The 16,458-nt window shown below is 30.8% G+C and overlaps 1 protein-coding gene across 1 annotated transcript; it reads right to left on the reverse strand.

Moving 5' to 3' along the window:
• Positions 1 to 14,022: 14,022 nt before the first annotated feature.
• LOC134280279 (uncharacterized) lies at positions 14,023 to 15,499 on the reverse strand. The gene is made up of 3 exons (XM_062762682.1): positions 15,198 to 15,499; positions 14,538 to 14,745; positions 14,023 to 14,241 (listed from the first exon to the last, which is right to left on the reverse strand). The coding sequence occupies exons 1-3, from the start codon at positions 15,399 to 15,401 to the stop codon at positions 14,126 to 14,128; spliced, it is 528 nt and encodes a 175-aa protein (XP_062618666.1). The 5' UTR covers positions 15,402 to 15,499; the 3' UTR covers positions 14,023 to 14,125.
• Positions 15,500 to 16,458: the final 959 nt, after the last annotated feature.

The following is a 16,458-nucleotide window of genomic DNA, read 5'->3' on the forward strand; positions in this document are numbered from 1 at the left end:
ACGTTATGCTTGGCATTTGGGAGTCCCCTGGGGCACGTGGGGCTATCTTTGGATTCTCTAGCAGATGTATATACAATCATGGCTGCGAATTATCGTGAAATGCCTTCAGCTTTAAAAAACAGATAGTGCTTGTAAATGATGAAGGTAGAGACAAATCTGAAATAGCCAAGGTTTTGAACATTTTTTTTCTGTACGGCAAAGTGTCGCAAATAACCACCAAAGCAGACGACCAAAATATACGACTGGTCAGTCAGATTGCGTCTTAAACTTGCTAGTTATGAAAGATTGTAACTAGGAAAAGTTTGAGTGCTTTAACATCATAATTTAATAGATCTATGATAAATCCACTACCAAAACGATCAGTTCAGCGTTTTTTTTAAAATTATAATCGTCGGAAAGTTTCCAAGACGCGTACTTTCTCGAAAGTAAACAAAGTTAAGCCTGTTGAATGGTGTCGCATAGAAAATGTATGGAGATCAATTTAAACAAGAAACATATTTTGACGCAAGCGTCAAAAAATCGGTCGCAAACCAATTGGTCCTTTCAATGAAGCAATTAGAAACGGGAATGCTTGATCTGTGATTAAAATATCTTGTATTCATCCTGTGACATTGAACATTTGATTGCGATATTACAGGATTTTCTTCAATACATAATACATATACATTACAACAATGTGCATATATAAGCAAACTACTCCTACTTACTGTCCTGTGCGTCTCCGTGTAGAATTTGGTACAAACCAGCTCTTTCAGAAGTTTGATGTTTTTAAAGAAGTTTTTACATTTAAAGATTAAAATTAATTAAGGTTTACACTCATCTTAACCATAGAGAGATATATTTTTACTTTAATAAAAACGCAACAAATATGTGGAATTCTTCGCTCGAACTCAGAAGATGTTACCACCTCCCAACTTCCCCTAGATCCACCACTACATTTCCCCTCTTTGGTGTGAAATGCGGCGGGAAAAGGCTTGGCATACTATTAAACGCGCTTTATCCTTGTCTGTTGGAGCAAAATCTCGTAATATAGTTTTTCTGATTATAAATTGTCATTTAATAATTTGGAAATTTTCTTTGGGAAATATATACGGCAATTTAAAATTGATTCTGCAAATCCTGTTTAAATAGAAAAAGTTAAATTTTTTATACTTGTAAACTGTATAACACGGTCTTTGCTTTAGACCAAGTCCACTATGTGTGCTTATTGTCTTATTGTAATTAAACAAATGTTAAATATTTTTATTTGAATTAAGACTCCGCAGAAACACACGACTTCAAATTTTCATATCAAATATACGACCGCCTCCTGGCGAGTGGCAATTAAACTTTCAAGGGAGCAGTATAACATCGAAAAAAGACAAGAACTTGTTGACTGTGTTGACAGATATGACGTCTCTCACCCCAGTATATACAGGGTTAATACGAAACCTTACCAAACAGACTAAATACTGTAATTAAAGCAAAAGTTCATGCCATCAAATAATAAAAAAAGCTCAGAAGTCTGTAATCAACAAAAGTAAGGTAAGTGGTTTTTTGTTTCATTCGAATTCGTGCACTGAGTATTGACGTCATGATAACCCGAAACACGTATGGCACCACCCTGCATATTCTTCAATTCAGAAAAAGATGTTTATTCCCAAATTCATAATATAACTTAGATAATTTAGTATATATAAATATCGAACAGAGCAAAAACATTTTTTTAATCTTATCAAGCGATTTATACTGTGTTTTCACTGTTCAAAGAAGTAAAAGAATATTTTTTAAAAAAGTTCATTTTCTTGTTTCTATCATTACAAATTATTTCTTTCTTTTTAAATTAGAAATTAAAAGCATTTTCTGTTTATTTTAGAGGCTGGCGAAGATTTAGGTAAGTAGATGTTTTTTCATTGTTATATCAGAAAAACAATACGCTCTTTAAAAATATGATACATTTTTCTTTTTACCCAGGTTTCTCTTGTATTAATGCTTTTCATCCAAAGCATTAAATTTATTAGCAATATATATATATAACTAATTGGAAAACTGTTTTTGTTTGTATTTTTATTTAAAAACAACATTTAACATTTTTGTAATCTTAAGCAATTTACGTATTTTTGTCTACATAACGCGTCCTTTCAATCACTTTTACTATCCCGTCTACTTAAGAAAAAAATTCTGGTTTTGTGGAGATGCATCAACGTATATATCTTTTAATCAAAATATGCTATATTGCTTTATATTTTAATGCTCTTTTTTCTTTACAATGTGAAATACATTAACCCCTTAATTCAAATCTGAAGTTCCAGTACTTGTCTTACCTTACTTTTAATCATTTTATAAGTAGAGTAATTAATACGTAAAGATATTTAATTATTGAAAACTTCATGTATCCATGGTAACATATTAGTCAAATATCGATTTTTGTTAAAAATATAAAATATCTCAAAAGAATTGAATTCATGATTGATTAAAAATTCATTGGTTTGGTTTTAACATTCTTAAACTTTTTCAAAAGGCATGGAAACTATTTGAACAAACGTTCGCTTCTTTCCACTTATTTCCCTAATCTTAAAAATAAGTACAATACTTATTACAGTAACAATTCGATAAAAAAAAATCTACAAGTTTCACAGTGACTGGAAAATGACGGAGGCACTGAAAGGATAGTTTTTGAGTCTACATGTAACATATAAAGAGTTACTATTATCATAACCTTAACTATACATGCAGGGAGTTTGTGCGTGTAAAAGAAAAAAAAGAAGGAGTGCAAAAATAACTACTTCAGTTATAATATTTTTTTGTACATTGTCTAACTTTTTATTTATATAATAGTGTTGCATTATGCATGTACTATGCCTAAATAGTAGACAGGGTTTGACACATGATGCACGAGCCGGGGGCTGACTGTTTTTATTATTTATGCGGCAATCCATTTGACTTTTTCTTGAAATATCGGTGCTAACACAGCGCACTTGCAAGAACTCATTCAAAATCTTCATGCTAAAATCAGTTGCATGTTTAGTTATTTTGGTTACTAGTATTTTCTCTAAATAAGTCAGGATTTTCTGTCCAAAATCGACTCATCTTTATTTTCTGTTTTGGTTAGTAAGACTCAGACTGATTTGTTTACAGACCACGATTCTCATTGATAGTTTTCTTTTACATTCTTCAAGCAAGCGTTATATAAAAAAGCGTTTTAATGACCCCATGATATCAGTTTATCTAACGATCTGTATGCAATTAGTTTGAAACTTTGTTGTACACATTTACCTAAGTTTCCTCAGAATAATATAACTGTTTTCAAATAATATTTGTCTATCCCCTTCTTTGTGTCAATTGTATAAATTAAGTTTATATATTTAATAAAATTCGCCCAATCAGTGATCGTGATCGTATCTGTGGCGTAATCGATAAGGCATTGGACTGGCAATCTCATGGTCGTTAGTTCGATTCCCCGCGTGAGCATTAAAGAATTTTATTCAGTTAATAAGTCCGTGCACTATTTTGGCATAGTATGCTTACGCTATGTAAATCCTTAGAACACTATGCGAGAATAGTAGGGTATGAGTTATATAAAGACAAACTGACAGGAAGCAATGTCTATTATTGATACATGTTTAATCTGGTATTCAATTATCATATACGTATGTTGTATTTTATCTCCATGACACTCGATCCCACATCTAATGTTTTCGAGATCCATGTTTGCTCTGCTCCTGTTTCGTATTGTTTTATGGATTTTTTATCTTGAATTCTCTTTGTTATCTTCACATGTTTCATCTCGATATGCAGAACAGTTAAGACTACATTAGACTTTAACAAGAGTCACTGACTTTTACAGTTGACGGCTTACTTTAACCAGGGCAGTATACGGAACCTGATTTATGATATGAATACTAGTATTCAACTTGGGGTCTGCTAATTAGTGCGAAGGTTCACTAGTCCGAAGGTTCACTAGGCTGAAGGGTTCACTAGTCCGAAGGCCCACTACTCCGATTGAAAAAAAAATTACGAACTTTCTGTTTAGTGTTTACATATCATAACAAGGAGCAATAAATATTGCTTAGAATAGGCTTACAGGTAGATAACGTCCAGTTAATATACACTGTATCGATATGTAATTGTCTTTCATTTGTCAAGACATGCCGAGTAAATCCTACCTAGTTTCCTCAGCAATGGAGTCGGTAAATGTTAATTGATGCAAATCATCCATATTCCCTTAAGGATAAATAACACAAACAAGCTTTTTTTCCGAAATCAGCATTATTTCTCATAGATTTACATTTACATGACAACCTGAATAATGTTTACCAAGTAGAGTGGAAGAATTTTATAAGATTTTGTCATACAGTTAAAAAAATGTGCAAATTTTTGTATGGAATTATAGAAGGCAAAATAAGTTCTCAAATCTAAGCACCAAGGAAAACCTACGATTTCTTTATATTTGAGGGATTTATTATTTATATCAATCAAAATCAGTTAAAAAATATATATCAACCCGCGCATCCATTTTTTGTTTGTGGTAAGTATCCTTAACACTAGATGTAGCTAAACAATGGATGACAGCAGATAATTTTTTTAGTTTTCAAAGTTAAAGAAAAATTCCATCCCAAGGAAGTAGTCTCATATGCCCAAAATTTCTTAATAAATTGAAAAAGTATGTACATGTCACTTGCACATGCCACAGCATCAAATTTTTTTCGATACAGACTCGAAAGAAATGAAAAAGAAATGTCAAAAGAATAATTTTCTACATTTGGAACTACAACTGACTGAGTTCATTTTCATTGGTCAAGTTCATCTTCGTACCATAACACACCGTGGTACGTCCACAAAAAGTACATGTAAATGCGTTGTACTCGATGTTTATGGAAGAATAAATGAATGAGATTTACTTATTTTACATATTTACCAGATATTTACATGTACATCCAACAAAGAATTAAGCGATGCGACGATGGCCGATATCTACGAAAGCCCAGAACTTTCATTGGAGATTCAAGTTTCGAAAAAGAGATTCGAAATTCGAGTTTCGGAATTCAATTATTTTTTCAATTAATATTTAATTATTTCAAGAAATTAAAGCCTTAGATGAAGATAAGTAATTTAAAACTTAATTTTTATGTATTTCATCTATCAGGAAAACGGACACTGTTTTTGTTTTTCAATACAACGTCGCCTTTCAAGTTTTACAAAGTAACATTTTCAGTGTGTTTGGAAAATAGGCAGGTGGGGTAGGTAGGGTGGGGTTATTGTTGATCTTTAGACACTTGACACTTATTTATATCTTTATTTTTATGTACGTCATCAACCCCGGAAACAAAGTAGACAATAAAATATATATAAAATATATATATATATATATATATATATATATATATATATATATATATACCTGATATATGTTTTCTATCTAATATTTAAGACGCCATAATATAAATTGAAGTGTATGTTGCTGATAAAAAATCCAATGATTATTGCAATTTCCTTCTAAAATATATATCACTCTTTCTTGCATTTTAATTTAATCAAATGATTCATTTGTTATTAATATATTTAACGATTTCTTGATAGTAAAATCATAATAAAGGGGAGTAATCAAATGGTGAACCCTCTTTTAATTGGTTAATCTGGATCTTGAATCTCGAAAGTCGAATTTCGAATCTCAAATTTCGTACTTCGAACCTCGAATCTCGAATCAGCCTTCTGGGCTTTCGTTGATATCAGCCTGTAAAAAAAAAAAAAAAAAAAAAAATACACAACCTATAATTTTGTCTTTTGTACATAAAATTTGAACATGTACAAAAATATTTTAAAAAGTTAACACGGCCTATTATTTTGTCTTTTGTGCATGTACATTTCTTGAAATTTGAACATGTACAAAAATTTAAAAAGTTACAAATCAATATCGGTATAAATAAAAGGTTTTGTCACCATAATTACAGTAACAAGTACAATTCTTTTATTTAACATAGAACAACATTGACATTTTTATCTCGGTATATAGATAAAAAATGCACGATACAATGTAATCGTTTACAGAGGAATAAGTATCATCAGCAAGTTTCTATCAAGTTTAATTATAACATATACCAGAATATACTATTTTTCCTAAATATGTGTAACGTTTTCAAAGAGTTTTTTCCAAAGATAATTTTTAAGCAGAAAACGTTAAAACCACGTGTTTTATTTATTTTCTTATGGCTTTTTCTGAATGCCGTTTTCTGATTGGTCAGAAGAACAAGCACCTCGTTTATTCTTTAGATTTATAGCAATTCACGGTAATCGCTGTTGACTTCCTTATTTGGAAATCGACCAGACCTGTTAAAACGAAGGCAATTAATTCATTTTAATTCCTCTTTTATGAAAAATCACAATAAACCACAATGTACCTCCCCATTTTCTTGTCGAATTTCGTCATGCATAATAGGTAAAAAAATATCTTAAAAAACACTTGTGAAAATTTTGTAAATCGTATGTTTTTAAAGAAATGAATTTTGTAATTCATATGTTTTTTGAAGAAATGAATTGTGTTTTCATTTTTATAAGGAAAAAGTATACCTGTATGATAAAATAAACAAAAATGAATGAAATTTTCTTTACTTTTCGTACTCGTCTGTTACTACAATGAAAATTTTAAGTATTTAATTTTACATTAAGTAATAATATTAACCTACAGGTAGATTTTTTCATAAATCTGCGGTTTATTTTTAGGGATAAACATCTTTTCCTGACTTCCTAATTTAACAACTTTTTAAATAATTCTAAACTACATTTGTATAAAATTACAGTCACTGTAAATATTAATTAACTATAACTATCTCGACTTATGAAGAGGTTGTAAGAAATCTTTTTTTTTATTTTAATCTCCTCTCTGCTGCAAGTAAACAAAACAAGAAGGAGCCTGTAAATTCAGAATACACAAGGGGACTGAGCTATCATGTCACCCAGAACATTTTTCATACATGAGTGAACAAAACAGTCCTACAAAGCAGTCCCAGGGTCAGCTTGTACTATAGCGGTCTCAATGCAGTCCCACAGCGGTCCCAGAGCAGTCCCATTCTGCACTGCTTGGGTGTCAGGTTGGGTCGGGTCGGTAGTGTACGATATCTAAAATTTCCACGTTTCTTACGTATAAGGTAAAATATTTAATGGAAAAAAGACGTAAATGCATAGCTTATTACTCATAGCTTCCCTTTCATTTCATTACCTAAGTGTATGTAAATGTAATATGCTATTTCCATTTACCATACACTCTTAAACACTTATTTCTGAATAATAATTATATTAAATGTCTATTTCAGCTATCGCCCACGCTTTGTGTAAGTATGGAACTTTAAACCGTATTTTTTTTTAATGTTAAAATTTGGAGGTTCGTACTCGTGAGCACAGAAAGAAGATAATAACATTAAAGAATTGTTCATATATTACAGTGGGCAGAACTTATGAGGAGCTTAAGTACCTGCAACTTTAATCGTTCTAATCATAAACTGATACACGCAGTTTTGCTTAAAAAATAAAAATTATAAATATTATTAGGACATTTTGAGATTTTTTGGACGTTTCTGATATTTACACGATTAATTTTCAGATTTTCTAGTTCATTAAAAGATTCGCTTTTGATATTCCAACCAACACATATTAAGAATAATTATCTTTTTTACACTTTAGAACTGTTTTTCTAAAATGTTTGACAAAATCCCTTGTTGTTCTGATTGAATGAGTGTATTGGTTTCTTACAAAGTGACGCAATCGTTCCCTTCTATGACAGTTTACCGAATAAAGTTACATGTTTTGCATGTAAGTTTATTTAAAAATCATTCAAGAAATGCCAAATACTTGGAATCAAATATGATTCATTTTACGCTAGTTTTTTGAGTAAAATTCAAAATTTCATATTTATTTGATTTTAAAAAGTACATGTATTTCAATTGCAATGATTTTAATAAAAGATGAGTGGTAAACGAAATGAAAGTAATGAATAAGAATATATATATACCATTTCTATATATCTTGAAACTGAAAAATTGTATTTCATGGAAATAAAACCATATTAAAAAGCAGAGTAGATACAAGTCAGTGATTCTGGCTTCTTTTTATACATTTCTTGTCCTCGTTAGATGTAAATATGAAAGGTCATCAATAACTTTATATAATATATACTGAAAGTAAAACGAAACACGGGGTAAACATTTAAGACGAAATAATTTTATTTTTCCTTATATATTTTCCAGAATTCCTATCGATCATTTAAAATCATCTTAAATGAAAAGGTAAAGAAAATGTCATTTGCCTTTGACTCATACTTCGAATGCTCTTGAAACTGATAGGACAATATTTCCAAAAAAGTGAACATTTAGAATTCTTATTATCTTCAATGTATCCTTCGTGCATCTGTCTCAGTCTTATTTCTCTTTTGCAGAAAGTTTACCATAGTTTTTAACCGACAAATACGGAGATTTATTTTTATTTTTTGTATCTTTTCAAAATGATAGCTCTTAGTTGAAAAGGCATTTCGAACCCAATCTTTCACTCATTCTTACAGAAGAAATGAGAAAAAGATGGACTTTATGGGACCATTTAGGTAGGTTGCTAAATTGCTTGCCAGAAAGTTTTGTTAAACCCAGACTACGACAGGAATTGAAAATTGAAAAACGGCGCGCGCATGCGCAAATGAGAGGAAGACCAACTTTTTGAGTTAACCTGCTCAAAGATACAAATCAAGCAATTGGTTTCTTTCAGTTTTGTGGTAAATGTAATGATTATGATAACGCACTTTATTAGTAACAGTTCTGTGGTGGTAAAATGGCGATTTAACGGGTGGTAGGAACCGATCTTGACGTGTGTCTGTTACGCGTCAACGTCATCGGCACGGTTGATTGAAAACTATTCAAGGCAATCTTTAAAGACGGATAAGATGTTCTATGTGGAAATTTTAGCTAGGGGATGCAAAGCAAGCTGTTGTTGCCTTTGTCCTTTTTTCAGGAAACGTAGAAGCTAGACCCCATGGAACTTCCATCAAATGTTACAAGATTGAAAGAAATGCATTTTACCTACAAAAACTGAAAACAAATGTGTATTTCTCAAGTGTACCAAGGTCGACTTCAAACTTGTCGTCATCAATTTGTACGTTATCTTGGCTTTTTAAAACTTTTTTTCTGACGCGGGACGTCATACAGATAACGGTTGAGTAATTCTGTTCACTGATTTTAGTGCATAGGAACATAAATTATTCTCTATGGCACCTCCATGGCACCTGATCCCACCTCTGATGTTTCGGAGGTCCGTGTTTGCTCTGCTCTTATTTTGTATATTTGTTTAATGGACGTTGAGATTGAATACTGTTCGTTATTTCCATATCCTTCTCTAATCATTTTTCATAATATTTGGTCTTGCAGTCAGAACAAGTTCGCATTTTATTTTACCCCGCGTTTCATTTTCCTTTGAGTAGTATAATTTGTTTTATCTACTGCATTCCACTACATTTTTAAAAGATTTATTCGTTTAATTGATACATTATCTATTTATTTCAGCTAACAAGCGTTCTCGATGTAAGTATGAGTATAAGGATATACATATACATATAAATTTAGTTTTTTTGATTGTTAAAACTGGGGGACTGGTTAAATCTTGGCCTTTATTACCTTTTCAAATCAAGATTCTGAGGATAGAGATAAGTCACAGTAAGGAATCAAGTTTTACATGGGAATTAGGGAAGAAAATTTTCATAATTCTACTTTTCATGAAGAAGGGCAAGATAAATATGGAAACATTCTAAGAAAGTGTAAATTCAAGTATGTACAAATCTTGATTCCAGGGGTTAGGGAAGGATTATTATTTTCCTGGTGTTATTTGCTACCAACATGAAAATGCAAATTTGAAACCATTTCACATTCACCAATCATCTGTCAAATGATCACGGTTTAAGGTTAATGCATAGATGTTCTTGGAACATGTGTGTTTAAATTTTAAATATAAAATCAATGGACCCCCATTATGACATCACCAATTTTCTCTTAAAAGAAATATAAATCAATAAATGTTAAAATATAAGAGGAGTTCATGGAACCAGGATTATTTTTTTGCATAAAAAAAATCATTTCGCAGTTCAGATAAGGTGCGCAATGGAAATATCGACAATATTTTGTAATTAAAATGTATGCATAATCGGGATGGTAATTATTTTAGTACATTATTTATATTGGGTGATTATGTTTATTAACTGCATAATTATTAAAGACGATTACATTTTAAATTAAGACTTGTCACGTGATTTGGCAGTCACGGGATTTAAGCATAATTACTTGCAGTAATGATATTTTCATACATTTCACTAAAGCAAGGTAATTACCAAGATGAAATTCTAAGTTTAGTTTATCAATATTTCCAACAACATTGCAGTTTCTTAAAGTGCTGCAATCCTATCAAGATTCTGCAATTTCATTGTTCAAATAATATTTATATGACCGAATGTTGTATTTTATGCTGATCAACGGTATGAAATATTGATTCTGAATACTTTTGTAACGTGTTTGTCTAACACATATACTTAATGATTTTTCTCAGGGTCTAGGGCCCCCTCAGATACCTTGCTGAGGAATTTGATTGTTGACTAAAATTTATTTACATATGCAAAATATACAGATATCGGGTGCTTTGATACTTTAACATATCGAAAAACTTCATCAAAAAACTTTGAGACTTTGAAAAAGTTTATTAAAAAATTTGACACTATAAAAAACTTTATTGAAAACTTTGACACTTTGAAAAACTTGATCGAAAACTTTAACACTTTGAAAAACTTTATCGAAAACTTTGATATTTTGAAAAACTTTATCGAAAACTTAGACACTTTAAAAAACTTGATCGAAAACTTTCACACTTTGAAAAACTTTATCGAAAACTTTGATATTTTGAAAAACTTTATCGAAAACTTTAACACTTTGAAAAACTTTATTGAAAACTTTGACACTTTAAAATTTTATGGAAAGTGTCTTCCTTATAAATAAAACTATAAGTATAAGTTGCATGGATTACCACTTGTAGAATCAAACCTATATTCTTCTAAAATACAACACATATTATGCGACTTACACACGAACACTATTGTCACCTGTTTTGTAAGCAGGGATCAGTACGTATTGATCATGTAATCTAATTCTTGTTGCACTTCTGGATTATTGAATACAATTGGTTAAATATTTCATATTGCTCCGCAATCGTTTAATACACTTTGAAACATGGATTTAATACATGTAATCAATTTTGACAAAGTGTTGAGGTCTTATTTGTCATTTCTGGCTCATCGTCCGATATTAATGAAATATTGATGCCAGTTAAAGGATCGGGGTTCCCTATATTCATTTTTTTTTCAAAGGTAATCAAAGGTCCTTATTAATATCTATATATATGTCACCTGTAATATCCTGAACAGCAGGACTATAGTGCTAGGGTGAAGAAAGACATGAACACAATGGAGGATTATTTTTCAGATATTCGATATCCAGGCTATGTAAAGTTTTTTTTGTGATTAAAACGTTTGGAAGCAATTGTCGATTAATATAAATAAAAATATAAGATTTTGTAGTCTGTGTAGAATTTAACTTGATGCACTTGGGATACAAGATTGAATTCCTTTGTGATGAGGAATATTACTTATATTAAAAGCATCAATTCCTTTGTTGGTAATTAATGTATAAGGAAGAGACGGATTGTTAAACTTGCATATTCTTCAGTAAAGCACGGAGTTTAAAAAGCTTATGATTTGCAACATTCTTAATCACAGATCTTAGTCTATAATCTAGTGTCGAGCTTTCCTTGACCTTTTCAAAAAGACTATTTAGAAGTTTCAACGGAGCAGAGTAAAGTGTGGTGCAAATATGATGTAGACCAAACTGTTGGTTTTAAAAGATGGAAATAAATCAAAAGAGACATTGTGTAATAAAGAGATATGTAAGAGTAGATATTACAGTTTAAGAATTAGAGCATTTTTGATGATCAGTATAATTCACTTATTACACATGTATTTCATTGATTGCAGTGCACCTTAAATAACATGGTACAATTTTCTTTTTAGATTCACGGCGGCCTTCAGCGAGTAAGTATAAAGACACGATACAGTTTGTAATATAGTCTCAATATTTGGATACATTACAGAATACGCTAATGAGCATTTATAATAAAAGAAAATGATATTTCGAGGAAAATGATTTAAAACTGATTGATGGTTATAGATGTTGATAGTCATTCATTAAAAAAATTCTATTGCAACATCTATAATTACAGATCTTATTCTATAATCTAGCGTCGAGTTTTCCTTGACCTTCTTAAAAAGATTATTTAAAGGCTTCACAAAGACAGAATAAAATCCCTCGTTAAAAACGACCAGTTGCCGACGGTTTTTGAAGCAAGAATTGGATTCTTCGGGTGACAGACGGCAGTTCATCGGCCGTTGTCTTGCCCGATTTCGACCTTTTTTTCGTCGGTCGACCAATTTTACGTCCATTCCCTAACAAAAAAAAATACTATAGTAAACTATAATTAACTATAGTTAACTATAGTTTACTATAGTACCAAAGAAAAAAACTTTGGAACTTTGATTTACTTTGGCGAAAACTTTGGAACTTTGATTTACTATGGCGAAAACTTTGGAACTTTGATTTACTATGGTAATAACTTTGGAACATTGATTTACTATGGCGAAAACTTTGGAACTTTGATCAACTTTGTCGAACACTTTGGAACTTTGATTTACTATAGTAATAACTTTCGAACTTTGATTTACGATGGCGAAAACTATGGAACTTTGATTAACTTTATCGAAAACTTTGGAACTTTGATTTACTTTGGCGAAAACTTTGGAACTTTGATTTACTATGGCGAACACTTTGGAACTTTGATTTACTATGATAAAAAACTTTGGAACTTTGATTTACTATGGCAAAAACTTTGGAACTTTGATTTACTATAGTAAAAACTTTGGAACTTTGATTTACTATGGTGAAAATTTTGGAACTTTGATTTACTATGGCGAAAAATTTGGAACTTTGATTTACTATAGTAAAAACTTTGGAACTTTGATTCACTATAGTTAAAACTTTGGAACTTTTATTTACCATAGTTAAAATGTGAAACAACTTGAGTAAAAACTCCAGACTTCCCTTATCATATACAAGTGATGCAAACAGTTTATGTTAAAAATTTTTCATTGTAACATAGATTACACTTGAAAATAAATAGTAACAATAAATTTTAAAATGAAATACAAAAATACATCTATGTCTTCTCTTCATTGTTTTAAACAAAGCATGATTTTAATTTTGTTTAAAACGGTATTTAAAACAGGTATACATACATCTGTACAATATATGAATAGATTCTTTAATATTTTGGTCGTTAATATGAATGTTTAGATTTTTCCTATGAAACTATGTAGAGTAATGAGCTTTCATTTATCACAATTAATGTTTCCTGTATTTTTCTATACACGAAAGTTCATTTTGACAAATAAGACACAGTCAGGATACAACCTATCATTTCAAATTATAAGTAAAAAATATTATAGTAAGACATGAAGATAAAGCAATGGAATGAAGATTAAAAAATAAATTCTATAAAACACATATACTTGAATTTTTCATCCTGAGGAAAATACTATAAACTTCATAAGAATGAAAACAGAAAAATACTCAACAAAAAGAATTAACACGACTTTGCATCAATCTATAAAAACACATATACACTTTGAAATATATAACAACGAATATTCTTTAATACAGCTTCTAAGAATAAATTAGGACAATTAAATTAAATGAAACAGACAAAAATGATATTGCGTTATCTGGCATTCAATGCCTTAAATAAACAAATAAGTTGCTAAATATAATACAATACGTAAACTAGTAAAAGAAAAAAAAACAGCACTACAAAACTACTCACTCTATATATACATATAAAAACACATGCAATATAAAAACTGAAAGTCAAGAAACTTAATTGGCACTATTTAAATACACAATACATACATGTACTGGTACGTCAAAAAATAAAAATAATTTTAAATGTCCTTTTCCTGGTATTTATAATAATTTAATAATCACAGTCGAAAATCACAAGGTTGAGCAATGGTTGTGAAAACAACTCATGGATCCTCTGGTGTGGGGACTTTCCTGGCCTTCTTATGGATGCTGTTGAGCTTCGTCCGCACTGTCTTCTTGATTTCTTCAGCCGACACTTGCCATTGGGTCCTGGTGTAAGCTAGAAAGTAAATGACATACATATTTATTTATAATGATATTAAACGATTTTCTCTAGGGCAGTAATATTTGAGACTGTGTCATGTTCAATGAATTTAAAATTTCATTCATTCTTTACTTTTTACATCATTTAAGAAGAGCTCATCTTCTAATACTCTTGTATAAGCCTTGGTTATAAGAAATACCCTTTTAATATGACACCAAAATTAGGCAGCTTAAGTACTGTAAACCCTATTTCTTTGAAGGAATGAACATTTACAGTAAATATTTAAAAGAATTGGTTAAGAAATAGCTTACAAATGATGTCTGCTAATTTCTCAGCATCCAGCGCTGGTTTGATGTCCTCGGTTTTTGTCCTTCCCTTTGAACCGGTCAGGCTACATTCTGCCATTTCCTCCTTTGTAAAGATCTCCTCCATTATGAAGTTCACAAGATGGCTGTATCTGGAGCCTACATTGCTCTTTAGCTTTTTGGCTGAGATGCAGGCACTGCCAAACTGTATCACCTGATAAAAATAATTACCTTTTTAATTACAAAATTCATTTTGTTCCATTGATGAAGGCGAAATTTCTTACAGGTGCAAGATGATTTATGGTTTTGAAGAATATTCACATTAAAAATGCTAAAAGTTGGTATTCAATGAAAATTATAATATTTGTGAGTTAATAGAGTTTACTATTCTATAATAAATTCTAAGATAAATTACTATTTCAATAGTATAAATTTTACATGAAACCATGCACTATTTTGAGAAATCACCTAGCACAATTACAGCTGTAACTGTCCTAAGAGGTACATATTTCTGATCCAATCTCAATAAAATCATACTTCTTACATCAAACTATTTATTAAAAATTTTCACATCTTTTTGCCAGTGTGCAAGTTGATTTTTTCTTAAAACAAAATAGACTAAACTGTGAATTAATATAAACTTAAAAACTTTTCCAATAACATTACCTCTTCCCCATTTTCATTTTCTGGAGCCACAGGTGTGATGGCCTGTAAAGGGGCTCTTCTAATTCCCTGTGTTGGGGAGACAGGCTTCGGTGTTGACAACACAGCAGAAGGCTTGGTGCTTGGAGACGGTGTAGGGGAACTCTTCAGTCTCCTTACTTTCTGCAGAAGGTCTGGAAGTTCTAAAAAAAAAAATAAGATATTCATTAAAGATTTCAGCTGAATTGGAATGTCACTTTTTTTTCAAATGTTGTCAGAAAATATGGTATCATTCTGGCAGATCAATGTTCAGAATTATGTGGTTTATCTTATACCACCCTATGTGCATCCCCACAATTGAATACTTTGTTAAAACTTGAAATGTTGCATCATTTGTATAAAAAAATCACATGAAATTACATCCCAGAATTCGGTAAAATTCTGCTTACCCAGGAACACAAATCTGTCATTAAGTATTCCAACAGAGTTACATGTGCGAAATCATGATTCTTTTGAAATTTTACGAAACTTTATATATATTTTAGAATCATGTAGAATTATCTCATAGAGCTGATGAATGAAAGTTTCTAAGAAAAAACTCACTGGCAATTTAAAATCATGATTCATTTCAATGGACCAATGTTTTTCTTCTCATTCTAGTAACTTGATAAAAAAAATGTAGTAATTATGTATTATGATGTAAGGGCTTTTCAAGTAAAAATTATGTGGAGGGTATGAAACAACTATCAAAATTTATGCTGTGTGTGTGCTTAAGGCCATCCCCTCTCCCTCCCCCTCTTAAGAAAATAGCTCAGGAATAACTATAACTTTAAATTGACAACCTACCTTTAGCAAGTCCCAGAGCGGCACGTAAATTTTCATTTTCCTGGGACAATCGTCTTATCTCCTTTGATCTCTTTTGAAGTTCGAACGCTTGCATCTGACATTTGGTCATCAGCTCTTCTTTCGAAAGTCGAAGATCTTCTTCATCATCGGATGAAACAACCTCCTCTAAATTTCTCAACCAGGATGATTTCTAAAAAAAGCAAGTTGTCAATTAGCAAAATAAAGCAAACAAAAACAATAATACTCACTAGTAATACCCCTGCTCTGATACACTATCATTCTAATATGTTAAGTTCAATCACGGCAGACAGTTCAATAGGTACTTGACATCAGATTCATGCAAAAATAAAAAATGCAAAGTTGCTGAGAAAACTGCTACAAACATTTGTTATGTATGGTATGAACAGATGCAAAGACCAACACAAAGTTGACATGGAAT

Source organism: Saccostrea cucullata, unplaced genomic scaffold (genome assembly GCF_032062105.1).
Source record: "Saccostrea cucullata isolate Sc308-1 unplaced genomic scaffold, CSIRO_AGI_Scuc_v1 ctg518, whole genome shotgun sequence".
Lineage (NCBI taxonomy): Eukaryota > Metazoa > Mollusca > Bivalvia > Ostreida > Ostreidae > Saccostrea > Saccostrea cuccullata.